General features: G+C 48.5%; 1 protein-coding gene across 1 annotated transcript in view; it reads right to left on the bottom strand.

Moving 5' to 3' along the window:
- PARD6G (par-6 family cell polarity regulator gamma) overlaps positions 1-23,248 on the bottom strand; it is a 97,600-nt gene extending 74,352 nt beyond the window's left edge. Inside the window, exon 1 of the mRNA XM_048508382.1 lies at positions 22,904-23,248. Within this exon, the coding sequence (XP_048364339.1) occupies positions 22,904-22,975 (72 nt within the window). The 5' untranslated portion in view covers positions 22,976-23,248. The remainder of the gene's footprint in view (positions 1-22,903) is intronic.
- Positions 23,249-25,944: the final 2,696 nt, after the last annotated feature.

The following is a 25,944-nucleotide window of genomic DNA, read 5'->3' as shown; positions in this document are numbered from 1 at the left end:
TCCTTGCCCCAAAGGGTGAGGGAATTAGGCTCAGGCAATGTCTCTCCATACTGTAGCCCAGATGAGATCGTACATCACCTAGTAGTCTCCCGACCTCCCGCTCTCCCCAGACTCCCCAGTCCTCCCTCCACCACTTGATAGAAGTAACAATAAAAGGTGCAGGAACCTGGCAGACTGGAGACTTCGCTAGGAGCCACGGACCCTCCAGTCTCCCTTGCTGCTAGCGATCTCCACAGATCTTATCCTCCACAGCGTCTAAAGTCTACGTTCTTACATTGTGACGTGGAGTGACTACAAGCTAGTGCAGAGCCAGGAATCCCACTCAGACCTCCTTGCCTCACACGATACGCCCTGGGAAGGGCCCGCGTGCGAAGTCCAGCTGGATCCCGAGCATCCAGGGACCACACCGTTCCAGTGCTCGCCTGTCCTCTCTCAGATGTGCTTGTCAGAAGACCAGCTCCTAGGACATCTCTCGTCCAATGGAACCTTGCAGTGAAGTGTAGAACTTGCAAAGAAGCAGGGCTTATGACAAACCGCGTTAGCCAGCGAGCTAAGAGGGCGTTAAAGGAAATCTGGCAGGGTCCCATTAAAGGGAGGCTATAGGTGGTTGAGAGTGGGAAGCTCAGTGTCCATGGTACCCAGAGGGGGACATTGAATCTCTGGGACTAGAGAAAACATAGCAGGCAGCACTCTTAGCACTGGGAGACCTGGCAGCCGCCCGATGCTTAAGCTGCTACTGGCGTGGGAACAATGTTTGTAAGCCATCAGCCTGCAGACCTCGGCTCCCCTTGCTGTAGGCCGCCCTCCTTCGATCTTTCACCTTGTTTCGACCCAGATTTTCTCTATCCCACTTCAGTGGGCCATGTCCTCCTTCTGCCCCCCCTCATCCTTCACCCATTTCAAACTCTCCCTTGTCCCAGCCGCCCCCCTCCTACTGCTCCCGCCTTCACATTTTCCAGAGCCCTGCACCTCCGTCGAAGCGTAATGGCGGAGTTTCAAAACTCTGCTTGAGGCAGTAGCCAGCCCGATCTGCAGAGAAAGAAACCCTGGCCGGAAGGCGATACCGATATTCTTACATTGTACCCCATCCGCTTCTGCAGATGCAGGAGGATGGCATGGATTACATTGAGTTGGCAAATTACCGCCCCTGGGCTATAATATCCTTGCAGAGCTCCATAAGTGTCACGGAGACGTAGAGTCACTAGCCCCTCACGTGAGAGGCATGCTGGAAATAGCCATAAGGAACCACCTAATGGTTCCAGATGGCTGGAAAACCACCTTCGCGCTGCTCCTGAGCCCTGCACGAATTTGTAGTCACCGGTGAAGTTCCGCCAACAATGCTTCAACCAGGCAACCACCTCGGCCCGGTGCCACCACGCCCGCTCAACCCTCTTGGCCCGGCCTTTTGCCAATCCCAGCGATCAGATTGGCAGCAGCGCAGGGCCCTTGCCGAATTACTGCAGCCTCTGGGTATCCTATAAGGCATTTTATCAAAGTCCCAATGCAGCCAGCCAGCAGAGTTTCTCCTCATCCGGCAGAAACCCCAAGGAGCCCTATGCTGGGCAGGCAGGCTCGGAGGCGCTCAAGAGGCAGGTAGATGGGGCTGCCCCAGCAGAGCTCCTCATGCGCCCTGCATAGGGAAGCGAAAAAAACTTCCATGGGGTACGCAGAACAATCACCGGGCCTAGGCAAAATCCCTGGGGCTAGCCGACATGCTTAAGGCTTTGCCAGGACGTGGATCCCTCCGCCCTCAAGCCCACAGCCTCCTGCGCCCGCACTCTCCACACGGCGGGGACAGTCTCAGGATGGCTACTTTGCTAAAGGCAGACCAGGGCCGCCCCGAAGGGAGTGCCAGGCAGCCAGCTGAGAGGCCTGGCCAGTGGAGGGAGGTGCCCCCAGGAGCCACCAAAACCCGGTGCCCGCGTTGCCCAGAAGGGCTTCCATTGGAGAGAAGCGACTGCCCACGTCCAGAGGCTGCCAGGCGTCTCCCCAGCCAGGACCAGGAGTACTAGAGCAGACCCAAGCGCCCAGGCCCTGCCAAAGCCCTCTACGTGGCATCGCTCCGCATGCACAGCCCATCTCCTTTGGTTCCCCCGAAGTTACTTGTATTTGTTTAATTATGGCCAGGCCCAGCCCACCACAGGACAGGTGGGCGCGGAGTGCTGCAAAGGCCTCCACGCGCTGAACAGGGGACTGTTCGCCGTGGTGATCGACTCCACGCACCAGGACCCCATCCCTCCAGGTCTGGACCGACATCCCACAGGAGCTTGCCCGGAGTGCTTCAGCTCAGCTGATTCTCTGCCCATGCTGCCGCTGCCAGCTGGGCTACAGGCTGGCGGCAACATGGCAGCCTACACCCACCGTCGCGGTGGGAGACGCCTATCCGGAGCTCCCGTCCATGGAACCTTCCTTAGAAGGATGTAAGTTCAAGGACTGGGCGGGACGAACACCACCATCCCAGCTTCCACCATCAGCCACAAGGTCACAGTGAGTACAACTCCTTGCAAAGGAAAGCCCTTCCTTTCTCCTTTGCTTCTTGTACAGGAATTTTGCCTCTATTGCCGATTGCTTCCCATTCCCAGATTACGCCCATCCCCAAAAGGTGCTTACAAGCCTTGTTGCTGATTAACTAGCACATACCCACAGTCCCCAAGGTTTCGCCTGTTCCCTCCCCTCGGGGGCTCCGGACCCTGTAGCCTTGGCACCCTGATGACTCTAGGCCAGATTCCCACCAGAATTGCCTGCCTCCTGCCCTCCCCTGTCAAACAACTAAAGAAGAGAGGGAGTGTAGAAGAAGCTGGCCCCAGGAGGGTTGCATTAAGCAACCTTCTGGGCTGCGAACAAGCCTTCTTCCTTCCCGCATATTAAATCCCAAACACTGCTTTCAGTCCCAATCTCCCGCCCATCCGGCTCTAGAACCCCAGGAGCGGGACCAGCCCAGTAACCTGGGAAGGGGGGTGTGTTTCCAGTCCCTCTTACCACAGGTTCCCGTGGACTCCGATTAATGCTGACAGAATGGCCAGCCCATGGGATAGGCATGGGAGAAACCAACCCCATCAGAGATGGAGCATCCTCTCTAGAGGATCCTTAGCTTGATCCCAGCAGGAGCCTTGAAGTAGCCAGCCTTAAAGACCGAATGACCTGGGAGGCGTCAAAGGCGATACCAGCCAGGCTTCAAGCTGCTGCTCAAAGCTAGAGTCCTTGAGACACCCGGGGAACCTCTGTACGCCCTCTTTGCGATCATCACCACTAGCTCAGCTGACCACCATCCAGCACGCCTGCTCTGCTGCTTCCCCGATGGCGATGTACCCTGGAAGCTTAACTGAGCTAACATCTAGAGACAGTTGCTGCCGCTGCCAGCGTCTCATCTTTCTGCCTGGGCCGGAGTACCTAGGAGTGGGGAGCCTGCTGAGCTCCTGCCTGCTCCCCGTCCTGCAAAGCACCCGGAGACTAGCGGAGTCTAGGCTGGAGCCTTCCTTGAATGCCTCATCCATCGGAGTATTCTACTTAGGCGCCCGACTGGGGACCCGTCGTCAAACCCTCCCGGCTGGCGCTCTTTCCCTTGTCCACTGCAAGGCCAGTCGCTAACGGAGTCCAGCACCTGCACGCCCGCATCCCGCAGCAGGCAGAGAACCGACCCGGGCCCATTCGTCGGCTCGTGGCAGTTAGGGCCCCTACACACACACATGGAGGACATTCCCCGTGTTGAGCATCCCTGCTCCCCAGGGGCTGGTTCTGGACCTGCGGGAGGACATTAGCTACATCCCTTGACTCCCTGCGGAACTGCCTGCCTTGCCTCAGTCAGCCTCACCATTGCTCCCTACCCAGGCTCCACCCGGGAGCCAGACGCCCGCCGCCCAGCTCCGCCCTGCTGACCCTCCACCGGGCCCGTTAGCCCTCTCAGGCGGAGTTAAGTCTCCCTCGCAACCTCCCTAGTGGGAGTCCCGGACTAAAAGCTACCACAATCACCAAGACTATTGGCGGCTGGCCTGTGCCCTTCTTGAAGTCCATCAGCTCTACCTCCACGCTCTGGATACCCTGGCCTCAGGCAGCAGGAACCGATCAAAGCGACCCTAGACAATCGATACCCGCTAATGATTATTTGTTATTTATTTACATCCCCACCAAGGTTGTAGGGAATGTACATAATATGTATTGTTTTAATCTTTCCCAGTAATTCCCAGTTAGATCCACGCTTGAAAGTCACGTGAGCTGCAAAGTTGTATCTAATCAAGAAGTGCAGTCTTTTTGCCCCATTGTTAAGTAGAATTAGCCCTCTAAGGGCTAGCTGCGGGAGGATAGTTAGAGTACTGTGTGTACAGCTCTGCATTGGTTGAATTGTATGCCTTGTTATGGATCTTATTTTACGTTCAATGCGTGTCTAATGTACCTATAGCATTGTGTAAAGGAAACCCCTAGCATTTCCCTTACCCGCAGCAAGTTCTAATGTTGCACAAGCAGCAGCCAACTTATTAATGGCCGGAGGACAAAGCGTCCTTTAAATGCTTAAGCGTTTGGCCCCGTTTTCTAAAATGTAAGGAGAGATGTAGTAGTGCACTGCCCATTAGCAGTGCCGTAGTAGAACGATTGGGGCCATGGACCTACTGTTGGCCTTGCAGTCGCGCCACCCCTCCCTCTCATCCCCCCATGGAGTCACGGAGTGCGTGAGCACTGTCTAGCTCAATCACAGGCTGCCCAGGGACGTGGTGCCCCAGGTGAGGATTAGAGCTCCAGGCAAATGCGCTCTTCTCCATGCGTAGCCAAGATGAGATCATGCATCACCCTGAGTGATCCCGACCTCCCACACGCTCTCCAGACTCCCCCAGTCCTCCCTCCACCACCCGCCCCGATGGGAAGTAACAATAAAAGGTGCAAGACGGCAGGCCAGGAGACTTCGCTAGGAATCTGGACCTCCGGGTCTCCGCTGCTGGCGATCTCCACCCAGATGTTATCTCGGCGTCGTCGTTCTGCTGACCGCGTGGAGTGCATTTACAGGAGGTGTAGTAGTGCGCTGCGACCCAACGAATGCGTAGTAGAGCGTTGGAATAGCGGACCTACTGACCTTGCGATTCATATCGCACTACTCCTCATCCCCATGAGTCGCGGGTGCGTGAACTGTCTGGCTCGATCACCCGGTACGCCCAGGGACAATGGTCTTGCCCCAGGTGAGGATTGAAGCAGGCGATGCAGCTCTTCTCCGCGCGTAGCCAGATGGGGAATCATGCATCACCTGATGATCTCCCGACCTCCAGCTCTCGGAACTCCCCAGTCCTCCCTCCTGCGCCCGATAGAGTAACAAATAAAGGTGCCAGGAACCGGCAGGCGGGAGGCTTCGCTAGGAACCACGGACCTCGATTCTCCGCTGCTGGCGATCTCCACCGGAGATGTATCTCCAGCGTCTCGTCGTTCTTAAAGCGACTGGCGTGGAGTGGAAGCTAAGCGGTGCGAAACCGGGGAATCTCGACCTGCCTGCTCACCGTCGCTACCAGGAAGGGCGCGTGATACCACGGTCCGCTGGATAAGTAGCATCCAGGGACCACCGTTTTACGACATCATACATCACTCTGGATCGGCGCATCCAGAACCGCGGCGTCCTAGGACGCTCTCGTCGGCGGAACACCGGTGAGTATGGGGAGCTTGCAAAAGCAGGAGCTTGCCGGCAACGTTGGCGAAGCTGAAGCGTTAACGAAATCGGCAGGGTCCCGTAAAGAAGGGAGCTGCGCCAAAGTGGTTTGAGAGTGAAATCCAGTGTCCATGGCGCAGGGGGGGACGTGAATCTTAAGGACTGGGAAACATCGAGGCACTCTTCGCTTTTTGGGAACTCGTGGCGCCCGATGTCGGCTGCTACTGGCGATGGAGACAATGTTTTGTGGCCATCAGCCCAGCAGCGCAGACCCTACGGCTCACTGCTGTAGGCAGCCCTCGCTGATCTTTACCTTCAATTTGACCCGAATTTTCTCTATCCCACTAAATTGGGCTGTCATCCTTCACCGCCTCGGCTCCTTCGCATTTCAAACTCTCCCTTTGGCTCAACCGCCCCTCCCTGCTCCGCCTTCGTTTTCGAAGCCGCTGCACCTCCGTCAGCGCCCGTAATGGCGGGTTTCAAAAACTCTCGCCAAGGCGTAGTAGCCACGATCTGGAAGGAAAACCCTGACGGAGGAAGGCGATGCCGATATTCTTGCATTGTGCCCCATCCACTTCACGGGCTTCACCGAGGAAGGATGGCATAGTTAGAAGCGAGGGTTGTGATGCATTGCCCTGAGCTATAATATCCTTACGAGCTCCGCCAAAGCAATGCGGGCGTAGGTCATATTTCACATTGAGAGGCATGCTGGAAACCATGCCGGAACCACCTAATGGTTCCGATGACTGGAAAACCACCGCTGGCATGCTCCTGGAGCCCTGCAATTTGTGGTCTGGGAAAGTGAGTTCCGCCAGCAATGCTTCAACAAGAGCAGCCACCTCTGGTGCCTACACCGCCCGCTCAACCTACGGCCGGCGGCTTTTTTTTTTTATGAGAAATAGCGATCAGGTGCTGCCTGAAGGCCACGCTACCGTTAAGCCTCTGAGTGCTCAAGGCATTTGTCAAAGTCCCAATGCCGGCCAGCCAACCTGCTCCTCCATCCGTGAAACCCCCAGAGCCCTATGCTGGTGTGACAGGCTCCAGAGCTCAAGAGCAGGTAGATAGCGAGGAGGCCCAAAGCGAGGCTCTCATGCGCTTCGCCAAAGGAGAGCAGCTTCCATGGAGTGCCATAAGAACAATCCGAGGCCTAGGCAAAATCTGAGCTGGCCGACGCCCAAGGCTTGGGACATTGGATCCTCATACCAAAGCTAGCCTCCTGCATGGCACTCTCCACCGGCCGAGGAGACAGTCTCGGGATGACTTCTTTAACACAAAGCGAGACCCGGTTGCTTCCGAAGGAGTGTAGGCAGCGGCGAGGGCCTACAACCCCGCGTGGAGGAGGTCCTCCCAGGAGAAGGCCACCAAAGCCGGTGCCCACGTTGCCAGAAGGGCTTCCATTGGAGAAAGCGACTGCCGTCGGGGAGAAACTCCCTTCCAGTCTCTAGCCAGGACCAAGGAGGGAGAGTACTGAGCAGACCCAAGCGCCAGGCCCTGCCAGCCACCCTCTCGTGGCACTCCTTCGCACCCAGCCCATCTCCAGCTGAGTTCCCCGCAGGGTTCTTGTCGCCCCAGCCCAGTATGGCGAGCCCATCCCTACGGGACAATTGGGCTGGTGCTGCAAAGAGCCTCCGCTTGCAGCTGAACAGGGACTGTTCTTCGTCCCAGTGTCGACTCCACGCGCAGGACCCATCCACCTCCCAGGTCTGGACAAACATCCCACAGGAGCTGCCAGCCGAACCCGGCTAAGCTCAGCTGATTCTCTTGCCCCATGTAAAGCACGCTGCTGCCCAATAAAGCTCTGAGCCGGCAAAGCCAACATACAGCGCCTTCCACCACGTCGCAGCGGTGGAGAACCTCTCCGGGGAGCTCTCCCGTCCATATCTGGGCTTCGCCATAGAAGGATGCAGAAGTTCAAAGGGCCTGGTGGACACGGCGCACCATCCAGCTTTCACCATCAGCCACCAAGGTCACCCGGTAAAGTGCAACTCCCTTGCAAAGAAACCCCCTTCCTTTCTCCTTTATGTGCAGGAATTTGCCTCTATTGCCTGATTGGCCACAAACCACGGATGCACCCATCCCCAAAAGGTGCTTCCAAAGCCCCTTGTGTTGCCGCTGATTAACTATGCATACCCACAATCCCCAGGACTTCGCCTGTTCCCTCCCCACCGAGGCTCGGACCCTCGCCCTTGGCGCACCTGATGGCGCTCGAGCCGAATTCCCACCAGGGTAGCCTACCTCCTGCCCTCCCTGTCAAACAACAACTAAAGAAGAGGTGTAGAAGCCCCAGGAGGTTGCATTAAAGCAACCTTCACGGGCTGCAAAACAAGCGCTTCTTCCTTCCCATGGTAAAATCTAAACACTGCTTCGATCCCAATCTCCCGCCATCCGGCTCTAGAACTGGGCTTGGGACATTGTAACTGGGAAGGGGGGGTGTGTTCAGTCCCCTCTTCCTACAGGTTCCCGTGGACTCCGATTAAGCCATGACAGGCCAACCCATGGAATGGCCGGGAGAAACCAACCCCATCGAGATGGAGGCAGCATCTCTCTAGGATCCCGTTGCTTGATCCAAAAGCAGGAGCGCCGTGCGCCAGCAGCAAGGCCAGAATGACCTGGGAGGCGTCCAGGCCACCAGCCCGGGAACCTAAGCGGCTGCTGCGCCAGCAAGACCACCTCGAGACACCCGAGAACCTTCAGTGCCGCACTTCTTGGCGATCATCACCACCAACTCAGCTGCACTAACATCCTTTGCCTGTTCTGTTAAGCTTCCCGCCCGATGGCCATCGGCCACCCCTGAAAAGCTTTCACCAGACCAACATCTGGGAACGGTGCTTGCTGTCATGCCAACGCCTTCATCTTTTCTGCCTGGGCCAGTACCTAGAGTCGGGAGCCTGCTGAGCTTCCTGCTTCGCTCCTCGCCTGTAGCACCTGAGACTTCCTAGCGGAGTCTGGGCTGAGCCCTTCATGAATGCCTTCATCCATCAGACATATTTTATGAAATGGTATCGGGGACCCGTCGTCTAAACCCTCCCGGCTGGCTTTTCCCCTTGTCACCAAGACGGTCGCTAAGCACGAAGTTCAACACCTGCGCTCGCATCACCCGGGCGCAGCCGAGTTTAACGGGAACCGAACAGGCCCGGCCCATTCGTTTGCTCGGCCAGTTGGAACTGCACACAATATTGAGTGACATTCCCGATCGTTCGAAACATCCTGCTCCCCAGGGGCTGGTTCTGGACCCTTGCGGGAGAGGACATTTAACTTCCACATCCCCGCCCCGACTTCGTCGAACTCTTTTGCTGCCTCAGTCGCCTCACCATTGTTCTTACCCCAGGCTCCACCCCGGAAGCTCGACGCCGGGCCGCCGGGCTTCCGCTTCTGCTCTCGGATTCTCTCCTGTCGGAGCTGACGCCGTCGCCCTCTCCGAAGCCCGCAGTTCGTCCCTCGCGAATCTTCCTAGTGGGAGTCCCGGTTCCGACTCGCCTACAATGCTTACTAAGACTATTGGCCCGGCTGGCCTGTGCCCCTGGCGTAAGTCCATCAATCTCTACCTCCACCGGGCTCTTTGGATGCCCCTGGCCTCCGAAAGCAGCAGGAACTGCCAAGCGCGACCCTAGAGCAATCGCGCCGCTATGAGGGTGATAGCTATTTGTTGTTGTTACATCACCTGCAAAAGGTTGTGAGAATGTGCACATAATATGTGTTGTTTTAATCTTTCTGATGAATTCCCGGATTGATCCACATGAAAGTCGCGTGGCGAGCTGCAAGAAGTTGTATCTAATCTGAAGTATGATGTTTTGTCTCATTGGTGGTCAGCCCTCTGGAGCTGGCTGCCGAGGATGGTTGAGCGTTACAGGCTGTGCAGCTCTTGCATTGGTTTAATTCGTGCGCCTTGTTATCGGATCTTGCTTTACGCTCAATGCGTGTCCTAATAATAAGCCTGTAACGCATTGTAAGCCAAAACCCCTCGCGATTTCCCGCTTACCCGCAACCGTTCTAATGTTGCACAAGCAGTTACTAACTTGACCAAACGGGCGGAGGAGACAAGCGTCCTTTAAATCGCCTAAGCGTTTAGCTGCCCCCGCTTTCTAAAATGTAAAAGGAGGAGATGTAGTAGCGCACTGCCGCACTCCAGCAGTGCCAAAAGAGTAGAACGCTAGGACAGCTAACGGACCTCGCGTCTTTGCCCGGTGCGCATACGCACTCTCTACCTCATCCCCCCCCATGAGTCACCGAGGTGCGTGAACTGTTCCGCTCAATCACCGGGCGCAGGGACAATGGTCTTGCCCCCCCCAGGTGAGAGATTAGCTCAGACAGCGTCGCAGACGCTTCTCCAAGACGTAGCCAGATGAGATCATGCATCACCTGATGATCTCCGGACCTCCCCGCTCTCCGAACTTCCCCAGTCCTCTTCCTCCTACACGCCTCGATAGAGAGTAACAATAAAGGTGCCAGGAACCGCAGACGGGAGACTTCGCTTAGGAACACGGACTCCTCGGGTTCTCCGGCCAAGCTGGCGAGACATCTCCACCAGATGTTATCTCCGCGTCTCGTCTCGTTCTTACGCTGACCGCGTGGGTCGACTACAGGAGGAAATATGGCACTTGGTGCTACCATTTTAAAGGCACCTACAATAAATCAGATAAGTAGATTTATTTTTAATCCAACGCAGAGTGGGAATATGCTAGCCAAGATGTGGAGTGCCCACACTAGACACATTGCCCGAAATATTGCAGGGGCTTTTTGCTGCCCTTGTGGAGAACAATCCCAGTGTAGAAGTAGCCTAGATTTGAGAAACTTATAATTCCTCCTGCGTTTACCATGCCTAGACATCCTCATATCTGAACAGCCACCTCATAATATATCCTTATATCTGAAGAGGCATCTCTTACCTGTCCTTCCCAGCACAACCTGGGAAACATGTTTCAGTGTGCCACTACACATTATTTATCCTTCATACACTGAGTTCAGGACGAGAAGTTTAAACCTGTACATACCAGATTTAAATGAATTATTCTGCATGTGCGGGCCAAAGATCTAGAGCAGTACACAGAAACAGCATGTAAGCGGAAAGTCACATGCTGGAGACGGAATGAAACAAGCACCACAAAGAAGTTGGCAGGCAGGTCTGATAGGTTGCTTCTTTTCCCATGTGCTTCATTTGATGCCAAGCCTCTGGCACGGTTGAGTAACAGGCAAAGCACTGCAACAATTCTGTACAAGTAACCAGAGAGGTCACTGGTGATTTCTACCAAAGCCTTAAGAACCATTCCCTACCTGCAGAGGCAGAGAGAATGTCAGAAAACCTGTACAGAAAACCTGTAATCACTCAGTGCAAAGACTGTATCAATCCTGTGGTTATTATATACTGAATTAGGCATTTCACAGCAGCAAAATTAAAGGATTTACACACTGGTCGAATCTAACTTATCATGAATATTGCTTTCAGTAGAAGTCATGAACATAAGCCCTCAAACCTGCACAAAGCCATTTCTGCAGCCATTCAAAAGCAATACAAACAGTAGAAAACAACTCAAGCTATCGACTGAAATCTGCAACCTTGTCTTTTATTCAAGAGCAACAACAAAAGTGGAAATATAAACGAATAGACCACTCTGTAGTATATTTTGATGCTACCCGATATGGGTTTAATGCTAACCACAAGAAATGAATTGAACTTTTTTTACAATGTCAGAAATTAGATTTTTATCAATTACACAGAAAAATAGAATTGGCCTGAGTATGACGAAGATTTGTTTTAAGCCATTCTCCCAGCCAATGGTTTCATGCTTCTGACAGCACTTGCTATGAAATGGTGGATACAAAAAGATTCAAGGTACTTCATCTGTGGAGGAAAAACATTTAGAGTAGCACAACAACAATGTTAAACTTGTTGCCATTCAATTCATCTTTAATCATACACAAGTTTTTAAAATGAAATGTAAGAGTCCAACTGGGGTCTGCAACCTACGGCTCTCCAGATATTCATGGACTACAATTCTCATCAGCCCCTGCCACCATGGCCAATTGGAATTGTAGTCCATGAACATCTAGAGAGCCACAGGTTGCAGACCCCTGGATTAGTAGTGAGTTGTGATATTGTCTATAGTTTTTTTTTGTGTTAGGAGTAGATTGATGATATATTAGGCTTAATCAAGGATTTGTTTTTGTATTTTAGGTTAGCTATTAGGCTAGGTTTACTACAGTAATGCTGCTGTACTTGGACTAGAGGGCTAGTCTGGGCCTTTATATATATTTTGTAGTTTGAGGTGTGGAAGGAAGGAGTCTCCATTTCTTGTCATTCTTGTTGCTTATTAGTGATGCCATACTTACTGATGTTTATTCATGTTCCTGTTATGAGGTTGTGATTATTGATGCTTAATTCTGTGCATATTTATAATGTTATGATTATTGATGTTTTCCATACTGTCTATTTGTGATGTCATGATTACTGTTGTTTATCTATGCTATTATTGTTATGTTATGATTAGTGATGTTTATTTATGCTGGTTCTTTGCGATGTTATGATTATTGCTATTATGGTAATGTTATTATTATTGATGTTTTGTTGTTTATGATTGTTGTTCGCTGCCCTGAGCTGTATGGGGGAGGGCGGGATAAACTCAAAGAATAAAATAAATAAACATGCTAGGAAGCAAGATGAACCACAAGCTGTCTCAGTATTATTTCACCCTATCAGTTGTCGTTTGTACAACAAGACTGCATAAAAGGCTGGTTGCCTTCCACACGGGATAGAGAAATTCATGCTATGACATCCCCTCCATACTTTCCACAACAACCTCCAAAGAGTAAAAACCATAGCAGTCTAGCCAGTGCCACAAAAGAAGTATTTCACTATTCTTGTATTCCACACGAAGACATCTGCATAATCATCTAGGAGGGCCAGAATCCCACAAGACTGCATTGTAAGTGTACTGTCCTTTTAAAAGAGTTCAGTCATGTGTTGGGACCTTAAAGTGGGTCACACAGTATCACTGCATGGATTGCTAGCCCCTATAAACCATCCTTCTTTAGAATTCTGCTTTAGGAAAAGGATTGTAAAAATCTGAATGTTCTCTATTCGTATTTTAGAGCCTCAGTAATATCCCAATATAGCTAACAGCTTGCTAAATTAAATACTAGCAAAACCAGCAGGGGTGTAGCAATATCCCATTACACCTAAACCTGATTAAAGGTTATCTGCCACAAGATCTTTATACTTAAAAGGCTACATTTTGTGGACTACACCTAACAATTATTTCTTTCGAAAAGATTTAATTTTTTTAAGGGAAAGAATCAAACAGAGTTCTACCTTGGCAAAAGCTAACAATGTTAGCTTTGGAGTGTCCCTCTTTTTTTAAACCAGTATTCCAATAAAGTATGCAAAAGGTGATTAATATGGGTTTTAAGATAATGCTGCTATTGTGTGTTTAAGTGATTTTAATTTCTAATGTTTTCTAACTTGTATTTTATTGTGCACTGTTTGTTATTGTACACCACCCAGAGTCCTTTGGGGATTGGGCAGTCTATAAAATCAAACAAATAAACAATAAATAAATAAAAATAAAGTATGCAAAAGGTGACCAAGAAATGGGGGTGGGGGGGAACACTGCTGCACAATATGGTTCAGGTACTAGGTTTGGACGTTGTTTCAAATATGAGGAACACTGAGTATGTAATATCTGAAGAACAGAATATTTTTTCAACCTGAAGCCCAGATTATGTGTTATGTGGAAGTGTAGAACAACAGTTAGTGGTCCTTTCTGTAGGGGGTACCATCTGTAAGGTGACCCCCCTCCCTCATAGAGTTTCAAACACTGCGAACGCCCTATGAAAAGTGAGAGCCAGTTGGAAGCAATATGGTGCAGGATGCCAGCAGACTGAAATAGGGTTATGAACTCCTTTTCCACTCAAGATCATCCAAAACTGTGCCTGAACATCCCCAGCATTAGCAATACTGCAGGGGCCTGTGACTTACACTCATCCCAAATCTGCACAGCCACTAGCCAAATCCAAGGTGAATCCATGCCACCAGCACTTGGAATATTCTAAGCACATCTTCCAAGGACCACCCCCCTCCCCCCATATGCCAGCACCTCGGCATCTTCACAGATAGACACCACATTCTTTGGCACTGAGCCCTACCTCTGGTCAGGAATATAGTTACAATGTATGCCTGAAATGCATTGCCTAACCATAAAGGACAACGGCTACTCTGTAGATTTTTTAAGTTTGGCAGCATGGGCTTTTCTCTTAAAATAAAACAAAAGACAAAGGAACAGCCACAGTCAAGATTTACCTTCGAAACAGAGATTACCTTACTGAAGTGCTGTGGTCACTCTCTATTTCAGCAGATTATATTTTAGGTAGACTGATATGCAAATATTTGAACAATTTCAGTGATTAATATGTATTTAAATTACAACATACTCCAAGCGTCACTTAAAATTGATTTCCCTGTATCTAACGTTATATTACGTTTTCCTAGTGTCTTTCCTGGACCCAGTAAGCTGTGCAGGTGAACTGGTTGTTGTGGGCTTCCTGGGCTGTATGGCCGAGGTCTGGTAGATCTTGTTCCTAACGTTTCGCCTGCATCTGGTGCTGGCATCTTCAGAGGTGTATAACAGAGAGAAGTGTGTTACACACTGTGTCCAGACTTCTCTCTGTGATACTCTTCTGAAGATGCCAGTCACAGATGCAAATGAAACATTAGGAAAAGATCTACCAGACCATGGCCACACACCCCGGAAAGCCCACCACAACCAGTTGAATCCGGCCGTGAAAGCTTTTGACAATACATTGTGCAGGCGAAGTTCCGCGTGTAGGACTCACAATTCAAAGCTGTTCACAAGACCAATTCTGATCAAGTCTGTAGCATGTGGGGAAGAGGGGGCTTAAATCTCCCCAATATGCTGTTTTCCTAATCCAAAACATCCTAGAGAGCTACTGTTAGTGTAACCATCTGTACTTGTAAAAATAAAGCATTCATTCTTCCACATAGAGTCACTGTGCTATGACTTGTATGCGATTGTTTCCTTTTAAGTAGCAAAGTTTGATATCTCTATGATAGTTCAAGATATTTTACTGGTGTGCCTTTACTAACCAGTTCCCTCCCCTTCCAGACACTAATATGGATCTCTGAAATTTTCCAGAGTTGAAGAATCCTTAGGATATTTTCCACTTACTTCGTGTATGAGTAAACAGAGCTATTCCTGTTCCTGTTTATTTTTGAACATTAAAACAAAGCTCCTGCTGGGTGGTCATGGAGAAAAAGGCCAAGCAATGCCATCCCTCTTTCTTTTGGTACAGATTAATCAAACAAGATCGGGACTTGGGACACTGGAAAATCAACAGGCAAATAGATACCAAGGATCAGTAGTTCTAGACCAGTGGTGGCGAACCTTTGGCACTCCAGATGTTATGGACTACAATTCCCATCAGCCCCTGCAAACATGTCCAATTGGCCATGCTGGCAGGGGCTGATGGGAATTGTAGTCCATAACATCTGGAGTGCCAAAGGTTCACCACCACGGTTCTAGACCCTGGGAACAGACAGACTGGAATCCATGAAGTATGAGAACAAGTCATTGCATAAGTTTTGAACACAGATAATTTTCCACATCTGGTGAGAAGGCACTTGCCTCTTTTGACAAGATGGTTGACATAAGGCAGGGGTAGGGAACCTGCGGTTCTCCAGATGTTCAGGAACTACAATTCCCATCAGCCCCTACCAGCATGGCCAATTGGCCATGCTGACAGAGGCTGATGGGAATTGTAGTTCCTGAACATCTGGAGAGCCGCAGGTTCCCTACCCCTGACATAAGGCTTTCCACCAGATTCAGGTTGTTAAAGCATTTTTCACCATTGAGATTCTTAGTGCAAAGCAAATGGGAATGTGCATACTAGGATGTTACTAAAGGGTTTGCTTCCTTCCATGAAGATTTCAGCTCTACTGATTACAAACTTTGTCAGATTATCACTTATTGTACTCTGTCTCAGAAAAAGATGTTAGTAGATTGTATATTCCTCCACCATACCGGACCTTCTCTGTTGTAGAATGCTTCCCCTGGGTCTTAGTGCCTACCTGACCCTGCTTCCCTCATCCATTGGAAAGGTTGAAAGTAAAAATACATTTTGGCATAAATGCCCTTGTATCAAAGTACCATGTTCAATAATGCACAAAACAATGGTTTTGACAAAGGTAAACATGAATGATAATCCTCAAATTCGTTCAGGACTATATTTTAATGTGGAAACATACAATTTTCTCCAGTGCTATACCTCAACTGATCTTACTAACATATTTATCTAAGACAGACTATAACAGTGGTGGTGAACCTATGGCACGGGTGCCAGAGGTGGCACTCAGAGCCCTCTCTGTGGGCACGCGGAAACAGAGTGCCCCCCTCCACACATCTAGGCTGGCCTGGGCCACCGGGCTCAATTATTAGCATTAAACCTAAGACTTAGTTTCAGGGAGGGAGTGTAGGTAACCCTGTTAAGCGCTGTTAAACCCCACTGATTTTCATGTGAAGAACTAAAGCGTGATCCTTTACCTGGGAGTAAGCTCAGTTGCTTGCAATGGGGCTTGCTTCTGAGTAAACCTTCCTGGGGTTGTGATTCACTCGTTGGAAGAGTTACGCGATTGCTTCAAAACAAAGCCACTGACGACCACCAAGCTTACTCCTGAGTAACGCGCGCCTCAAAGCCAACTGTTTTTTCTTAACTAAAACCTCAGTATTCAGGTTCAATTGCCGTGTTGGCACTTTGCAATAAATAAGTGGGTTTGGGGTTGCAGTGGGTTTTGGGCACTCGGCCTCGAAAAGGTTCACCATCACTGGACTATAAGAACCCAAGAGATCCAAAGCACAGCATGTGGAAACCAGCCCACACTTAACCCAGATACAATTCTAGCAAGTATCCTAGCAATCTATATGTTACTTATACAGTCTTTCTTCTAACAGCAGATTATGGGGTTCCAAATGTAAAACAGTATTTATATCCATGTCCAAATCCCATCATGAGGGACAGCCTACAACTTATCTCCATGTTGAAATACAAAAAGAAATGCTTAAAGCCAGTGTTTATTTTGCATTTTGAGAGCTTTCCTCCATTAAAAACGCCTTTTGTTGAAACAAGATCTCAACCATGGAATTCTATCATCTCACCCTTTTAAGGTCTGTCATTTCCTTTCAAAAACCAACAGAAACACGGTGATCCCAACCCCATTGCCCCTCAAGGCTCAAGAATCTGGACAACACCCACACCTACCTCTTCTTACAAGTTCAAGCACCTGAGGATAAGAAAGGGGGAAAAAACACACCATCAATTCTTCATCTCAATTTTCTAGTTCTCAAACAGGTTTTGACAAGTTGACGCTTACAACAGAGAGATGAGTCAATCTTTTTTTTTTTAAATGATAGATGACTAGAAGAACATTTGCTGGGAAGAGAATCATAGGCTGGACGGCGTTTGAACCAACCTGCTTCAGATCTAGAATAGTCCAGGCCAGGTGAAGACCAACTTGGAAATAGCCTACCGGTACTTGTCTATTACAAGTACATGATGCTACAAGTCCACGGTGCCCCTTCCTGTTCAGGACATCTGTCTTAAATTTATGATCAAGAGGAGGTTTTTTTGTAAGAATATGCTGAGACCCTGCTTATAAATGGAGAACGTTCAGGCCATACAGAGTAAACGAATTGGTCAGAACCCCAAAACAAACCCTAGATTTTAAAAAAGGCTGGCTAGAGAGTTACACTGTGAGGTCTTCTATAGAGAGCCCCCCCCCCACGCCCAGTGTTTTATGGGCCAGTCCAGCATATGTTCTTCCACATGGCATTGGTGCTATCACCACTCGTTTAAATAATGGGCTAGGCCAGGGAAGAAAAGGATCTAAAGATGCCATAGTACTGTCACACAACTCCTTTCCCCAGTAATTTTTACCAAAGAGAAAACAACTAAACCTCCTCCCACAGCAAAAAAAGGAGAGTTTGGCTAACAAACATTCATTTGTAAGTTACCAGCTTTCAGGAAATAGGTGTGCCAAGACCACTGGCCTTTATAATCTCTCACCCTCCAACCCACAATTAGTGATGTATGCTGATCAAGTTATTTTGATTGGAAGGGATAAGGGGCCCAGCAAACACCTGTATTTCATCACCCAATATTTGTCCCTCTTTAGGCGGATATGAGTGTTTCAGCAGAGTCCATTTTATTTTATTATTGAAAGGTACCTATACTGTCTAAGCACCACAACAAATCATAAATACAACCATTAGAAGTACAATATCCAGGCATTTCATACATAACTTCAAGTTTGTCAATGCAACGATTCTTGAAGTATGTATTAAAATAGATGTATGAAAAGGTTATCTGTGCTCTAGATCCACTCAGTTCTACCTCCTGACTAAATTAAGTCACAATATTACCCCCTCCCATAATTTAACAGGTATTGACTTATCAGAATTCAAATATTTTACAACCAACAGTTAAGTTTTAGACTGAGAATTCTTGAAACTTTAAACCTAATTCAAAACATTTACATCAAAAAATGGTTAACTGTGTAAAATTTGACTACTAAGAGCCCATGGTGTGGAGGGGTAAGCTGCAGTGTTGCAGTCAAATCTCGGCGCATGACCTGAGTTCGATCCTGATGGGAATAAGTTTCAAGTAGCCAACTTCCATCCTTCCAAGGTCAGTAAAATGAGTACCCAACTTGCTGGATGTAAAGGGTAAATGTCCTGGGGAAAGGAATGGTGAGCCATCCCATAAATGTAGTCTGCCTAGTAACCATTGTGATGTGACATCATTCCATGGGTCAGTTATGACCAGGGGACTACCTAACCTTTTTTGATTACAATAGAAGGCCTTCAAATATTACACAAATTATAAATAAAAACAAATTAAACCTGTCTGTTTTTTTTAATGACAGTAAATTTTTCCAACTGAATAAACCACTCCAGCAGCTACTCTTTTTCTACAAATGCTAGCTTAATCAATTACAGATTAAAGAAAGCCACTGGTCTGGTTCACACATGCATGTTCACTTGATGATTGGAACATCAAGTGATGGCTTGAATGTGGGAATGGTGAAAAACGGAAGCTGCTGTCTTTTTCAATGGAATTATTTCACAGCAGTTTGCTGCCAACAATCACAGGATACATGTGAGAATCACAGTAGCAGACACCACCCATGTTCTTGATGCTCACGTTGCATTGCTCACATTGCATGACCAGACAGGAACTCCTGATGTGGTTTGCCACCAAAGTGGAAGAAGCTGCTTATCGCGAGTAGTAAACTATGTAAAAAGCACTGACTTGATTATAATAGACCAGTGTTATGTATTGAAGCAGTTTTACAATTATCCAAATATTAGGCTTCACTTTGAAAGGAGGCAAGTCTAATGTACTGAAGCTGACACCTTGAATTTTACTCCCAAATAGTTTTGAGGTACAAAGGCAGGATGGCTCCAGATTTCTATAATCTCTGAAACTCCCACAATTCATGGCAGCTCCCCAAATCCAATCAGGAAAGAGAAGGAAAAAATAGGCAACACTAACAATTTCAGACACATTCTTTACCACAACCTAGTTCCTGCAGGCAGCGCCTTAACTTAAAATATTTCCCAAGACATCACTACAGAACATTACTACTGCCCGGAGAAAGGCAGGAGAGCAGGACATACTAATCAACATAATCTGAGGTCCATTTGGTAGGAATGCAGCTGAGTGGAGGTAATTGCCTAGAAGTATGTTGCTCTTGATCAAAACAATCTTTTGCTATACCTGCCACTGCCTTGCCTTCCAGGTAAACAGAGAGTCAGTGTCACAACCTGATACCATCAGTGATAAAGGAACAACATCAGCAGCCCTCCCCCTTCATCAATGATCTATGCACCATCATTAGGAAAGTACCAATTTCAGTAAGCCCACAATTACTGCTATGACCTTTGATTGATACATAGTACTTATTTAGAAAATTTCTCCGCTGCCTCTCCAGAGAACCTGCCCATGTTTACTAGTATGCACAGTATACTATTACAGTACTCACTGGTTACAATCAGAGGTCGTATTCACAAACTCATACACCCTCAGGCATCTCTACCACCAGTGATGAAACAATCAAAGAACGACGTGTGTATTGCATACTGTTCCCTTATGAAAGCAGGTGTGTGAGCATTTTGGAATACCAAACACATTATTGTGCACCACAGTAGATATAGTGGCTGCCAACAACCACATCTGGTGATTGATCAAACAGATACTCCTGAAAAGAGTGTAGACTAGTGGAATGATACCAGTGTTACCACTGCTATGAAATCAGTTCTATAAGAATCCAGACTACTATGAGCGGCAGATATTCAGTTTTACTCTCCCAACCTTAAGTCTGACATAGTGTCTGATAGTGGCACTAGCCATAACGTTCATACATATGGGGCTGTCCGTATGAATTGCAGTGAGTAACCCTGGTGTAATGGTGTTAGGGATAAACCCACTAAAGGGACAGTATTTAAGTATACAGTTCAATTACTTTCTCTAGAACTGCAGCCAGCTATTTAAAGGATGCTTAATGTAGCACGCATTTCTGATGCATGGCTTTATATTCCCTTTTATCAGAACTTGCACTGTGTCTTAGAGGCCAATGTATTGAGAGGCTGCAAAGAGAAAAACATACTCTTATCATTGAGTGCAGGATTACTCTGAATATGAAGGATGAAAGCAAGTCAGCTGTATTCTATCTTTTTGTTTAAATCAGCATTTTCAGAGCAGGAGAAGCACCTAACGTCTAATACAAAACACAGAATAAAATGCCTTTAGAGACCCCTGAAATAAATCTGTCTCTGTAAACAGCCTAAAAAGTAAATAAACAAGTACAAATCTTTATATCTATTACAGGACATATGTTCACTGTCCATGTTTTCCAACAGCGAAACAGAGAACATTATCAAGGAACTTGCCCAAATTAACAACTGGTGGCAGAACAGAGACAAAAACACACCTCTTTCTAGCTTTAGTTACCAGAAGACAAACTTTATTATATATTTACTGAGTTGCAACACTGCATTTACTTCATTTATAATGCGCCTTTCTCCTCAACGGGGACTCAAAGCAGTTTACACTTGTCTTCTCTATTCCATTTTATCTTCACAATAACCCTGCAGGGGAGGTTAAACTGAGAGTGAGTGACTGGATTATGATTTATCAGTGACCCAAGATTACCTAGCAAGCTTCTGTGGCAGAGTGTGGACCTAAAACTTGGGTCTCCCAAATCTAGTCTGACACAAGGCTTACACCACCCTGCAGTTTTGCTAAGAGCAGCAAAAAACACTAAAGCAATTTTGTACAAAGGACTTGCAATAGTGGCCTTCCTAGGACAAGACAGGGGTCAAAGTAAGATGGTATGAGTCAGCATGAAATACCCATGAGAACATGGCACCTCCCATGTTTTGTTTCAAGCCCCTTGAGAAGTCTATACAATGATGAGCAGTACGAAGAAAGATCTTGCTTCCATCCTTGCAATAGTCACAATCACCCAAAGTAGTTGGTGGCTGGTCATTCAAGTCAGACAGGCGGAAGAAATACTCCACACAAGCCATGCTTAGCTTGTAGTTTTCACTGTTGTAGGATGTGGCAATAGGAATTACTTTTCAAAAAAGACCTGGAGAGTTACAGCGCTATCCTGAAGAGAGTTACACAATGTTCATTTCAAGTTAGATTGCCCTGCTCAGTCTATGAACAGCAATTACCAATGGCAGTAAGAAGGAAGGAACAGACACGAGGAACCAAGCAGGCCCCTGCCCTCATCCCTTGATGATGATGATAATTATCCTCCTCCTCCTCCTCTTCCAGAAGGCCTTTGGCTGGCCACAGGATCACGAGTTAGGGGGGCCCTTAGCCAGATGCACCAGGACTCCTGCGCTCTCTTATTCCCCTCCCCCTTTCACTTATCGGAAAACCAGAAGCACTTAACAACAGGAGGCTGTTCCAAGGCTATACTTAAGATGGATGTAATTTATGTCTCCTTCCAAACACACCCACTGTCATTGGTCCGGCAGCTTCGCACAAGTTCAGTATTTCCCTAGAGGACTGTTCAAAAAAAGAGAGAGAGAGAGAGCCAAGCCTGGGTGACAGATGGACTGGTGGTAAAGAGATACTCCCAGGCAGACGGGGATGCACTTTAGCGCCTGCTCTTTGCAAAAGAAGGATCAGAAAGTTGGGGGGCTGCTTGGGTTTTTGGTCTTGCACTCTGCCTCCTTACAAGCAGCGCCTGCCTTCCAACAAAGAGTTTCCCCAGATAGATAATCAGGCGGGGGGAGGAGGAAAACAGAGCCCGACAAGCTGCAACAAGATTAGGGAGCAGCGAGTTCGCCGCCGTGCCAGGCCAAGACTGCCTGGAAAGGCCAAGCTGGGATTTACTCGCGGGAGGGCTGAGAGGTATAAGGAGCAGGTCACGCCATTAGTTCAATTCCCGGCCCCGCAAGAAAGGAGGGAGGGAGGGAGGGAGGGAGGGAAGCGTATTATGATCAGGTCTTCCTCGGGATCGGCGTCTCCTTCCCGAGTTGAGATGCAGTCCCACTAAACGTCGGATGTCCTCCGCTGGGAAAACAATGGGAGACCCCCTCGATTTCGCTTGTTCGGCAGTCCCTCCTACGCGAGCCGCGATCAGGTTGGAGCCCGAGCGCCCGGGTGGGCGGCCAGTGCTTCGCAGCCTTCCCTTGGCGGCCCCTTGGGATTAAGCCAGATCCCAGGAAAGCCGACCAGATTCTTCCCCCGGACCGCTCGAAAAGCAGCCTTTTGTTGCAAAGAAACGTGCCGCGACCTCTGAATTGAATCCAGAGACCCAACAGCCGCAAACATCCCACAAACATCCAACAGCCAACAAAGAAGGGAGACGGGGAAAGATGCCGGGCCGGAGGAACGAGCCCACCCCTCCCAGTAAATGTCCCGGGGGGTCTTGGAGCAAGTTGGGAAGCGATCCCCCTGAGAGACAAAAGAAAACAGACACTTGCATCGCTTGCAATTAAAGACAACGCGAGTATTTTACTTCACAGTCGTGGGGGCAGAAGAACGTTCGCTCCTTTGGATGCAAAACTTAAAAACTCAGCTCCGCTTTCTTAAAAGAACCAGGCAAGGGGAGGGGGCAGAGAAAGAGGGAGGGTCTTCCCCATTCATTTGAAAAAACGAATTTAGGGGAGGTGGAAGAAAGGTGAAGCGGGTGGGGGAGACAGAAAGCTGCACCCAGGCTGGAAATCATCCCCCCCCTCCCCCCCGGGCAGTGCTTACCTTACTTTTGACTTCCACCGCGCTATAACCAAAATACCGCAGGCTCGGAGATTTGTTAAAGCTCCGATTCATTTTCTCGGCCCCCAGTTACAACCCCCCCGTCCTCCGCCTCTTCTTCGCCCCCGCTCCGCAAGGGCTGGAGGATCCACCGCCTCCGTGAGAAAGCGCCCCCCGGGCAAGCGGCTGGTTGCTGCCGCCCCGGCCCTGGAATGCAACTTTCTTTTGGAACGCCGCTGCAGCCTCTCCGGATTCTTTCACTTTGTCCTCGCGCGCGAATCGCTGCCCGGCCAGGCTGCTGTTTGTTGCGAGCGCTCGCGGGCAGCTCGCGACGCGCCTCGCGCTCAAGAGGAGGAGGGCACGTCCCCGGCCCCGCCTCCGCGCGAACCGCCCCCTCGGAGCCCCGCCTCTCTCAAACCTATCAGCTCCTCCTCCGCGCACCCCCCCACCCGCGGCCGCCAGAGGACGCACCTTCTGCTTTATGATTGATTGGTGATGGCAGGCTTGGTCGTCATGGCCTCTGTCACCTCAAAGTCTCAGTGAAACCAAAGTGGCACCTTGACTGCATCTCTGTGTGAGCTTCTGGGAATCTCAGCTTCAGATATGTGGAGATCAAACCTGGATTGCTTCTTCCTAGGCATTAAAAAAAAACCCCTCTGTATCCAAAAACTGAATTATTACAAATACTTCTGTGGTTTTTGTCTTCTCACAGGTTTTTTTAACATCACTCTGAATATTCTAGATTGATATAAATTGTATTTATTTCAAGTCAAGTCGACCTTTATTGGCATATCAGCATAAAAGACAGACACAAAATATCCATATATAATATAATAGATCTTGAGCATTGATTGCAGTACTATAGAAGTCTTACACTACATTTGTAAACATCTCAATAGTAAAACATAGAAATGTGGCTGTTGTCATGGTTATATTATCAAGATCATTATTCAACTGGTATTAAAAAAAATCAAATTTTATTTATTGCCGTATGGCTTGTGCTTTTCTCAGTGGTGCACCCTGGGCAGTGTTGTATTTCAGCAGCCAACAGTCCACTCCGTTTTTTGGGCAGTTTGGGCAGCTAACTAGAATTGTGATGGTGAAACTTTTAGGTTCGCTGTGTCAAAAATTTGGAAAATGCCTAACTTAATTCTTTATTGCACTTCTTTAGAAACACAGATTCAGACTTTGCTCAGACCCATATGGAGGCTCAGGACCATCTATGAAAATATGCCACATAAATATTGAAAGCATTAGTTATGTTAAATGCCAATATTTACCAAAATTTCTTGCAAACCATAAAATATTATGTTAACTTGCAAAGCATAAAATTTCTTGCGAAGCATAAAATATTGTGCTAAATATTATGATACAAACTATATTTTGTCACTAGTAAAAATAATCCAAATGTTACCTGTAATCTTAGATCGTGTAGATCCATTAACATTGTATCTGTCTGATCTTTTTTTCATATGTGGTGGCTATATACAGAGGCTAAATCCTTTTGGGACCCAGTGTAGTGGTTAACAGCAGGTGTACTCTAATCTGGAGAACCAGGTTTGATTCCTCGCTCTGCCACTTGAGCTGTGGAGGCTTATAAGGGGAACTAGATTAGCCTGTGCACTCCAGCACATGCCAAGTGGGTGACCTTGGGCTAGTCACAGTTCTTCTGAACTCTCTCAGCCCCACCCACCTCACAGGGTGTTTGTTGTGAGGGGGGAAGAGAAAGGAGATTGTAAACTTGTTTGAGTCTCCTTACAGGAAAGAAAGGGGGGACGGTATAAATCCAAACTCTTCTTCTTCTTCTTCTTCTTCTTCTTCTTCTTCTTCTTCTTCTTCTTCTTCTTCTTCTTCTTCTTCTTCTTCTTCTTCTTCTTCTTCTTCTTCTTCTTCTTCTTCTTCTTCTTCTTCTTCTTCCTCGAAATGCAGAAAATTCTGAACATAACAACAAAGAAAAAGCCTGAAGTGTTTCTACTGGAATTAATTGGTTATCCCAACAATATCCCAAACCAATATAGACTGCTTCTTATACATATGTGTACTGATTGGGTATGCCCAAAGGCGGAGCGAGGAAAAAGTACCAACCAGAGGCGAAGCGAGAGGAAACTGCGCCTGAGGCATGTGTGTGCCCTACGTCCTTGCTGTGGCGTCGCCTGGCCCTGCAGGCCTGGAACGCCCACAGAATGCCATGACCCCTCGACGGCCCGGCCATGCCTCCGCTTCTGTTCCGCCCAGGCGTCATGCCCTTCCCATCCCACCCCACTAATACCAACCAAGGAAAATTAGATACAGAAGGTCACAGAATAGTCAGAAATAGCAAAACTAACAATTTTAATGAAGGACAGTGATATAGAGAAACTTGTAGAAAACTGGAAACCTTTTACGGACTACCTATTGAGAAAATATGGTAGAAGAGAAATAATTGCAGGGTTTGAGAGTTAAAAGAAAACAGCAAACTGAAATAATATATTAGAAATGATATAGAGCAGTGGTGGCGAACCTATGGCACCCATGCCAGAGGTAGCACTCAGAGCCCTCTCTGTGGGCACACGCGCAGAGTTCATCATGTGGGGGGGGCGGAAAATCACCTCCCCACACACACACATCTAGGCTGGCCTGGGCCAATGGGCATGACGTGTGTGTGCCATGGTGAGCAGGGAGGACTCGGCTGGCAGGCCTGGTGTCTGTGCTCCAGGTGGCTGCTGCCCGAGGGGGGCGGGGACAGAGGCAGAGGAGGCAGAGATGCTAGAGAGGTGCACGGGACTTGCTGGAGGCTAGAGCAGGCTGGCAGAGGTGGGGCGGAGGTGCTGGAGCAGTGATGGTCAGAGCAGCTGATGCACACAGGATCTGCTGGAGGCTGGAGCAGGCTGGCTGCTGCTGCTTGAGGGGCTGAACAAACAAAACATGTGCCTTTCCGAACACCCGAGGAAATGCTCAGACCCAAGTTTTTTGCCGGTCGCCTGGGCAGATCAAGCCTAGGGGGGAGGAACCAAGATGCATTTAGGATTTTTAAAAAAGCACACCAAGGTCTTTGCTAGAACTGC

Source organism: Sphaerodactylus townsendi, linkage group LG09 (assembly GCF_021028975.2).
Source record: "Sphaerodactylus townsendi isolate TG3544 linkage group LG09, MPM_Stown_v2.3, whole genome shotgun sequence".
NCBI classification, from domain to species: domain Eukaryota; kingdom Metazoa; phylum Chordata; class Lepidosauria; order Squamata; family Sphaerodactylidae; genus Sphaerodactylus; species Sphaerodactylus townsendi.
This window is presented reverse-complemented; position numbering and strand designations above follow the sequence as displayed.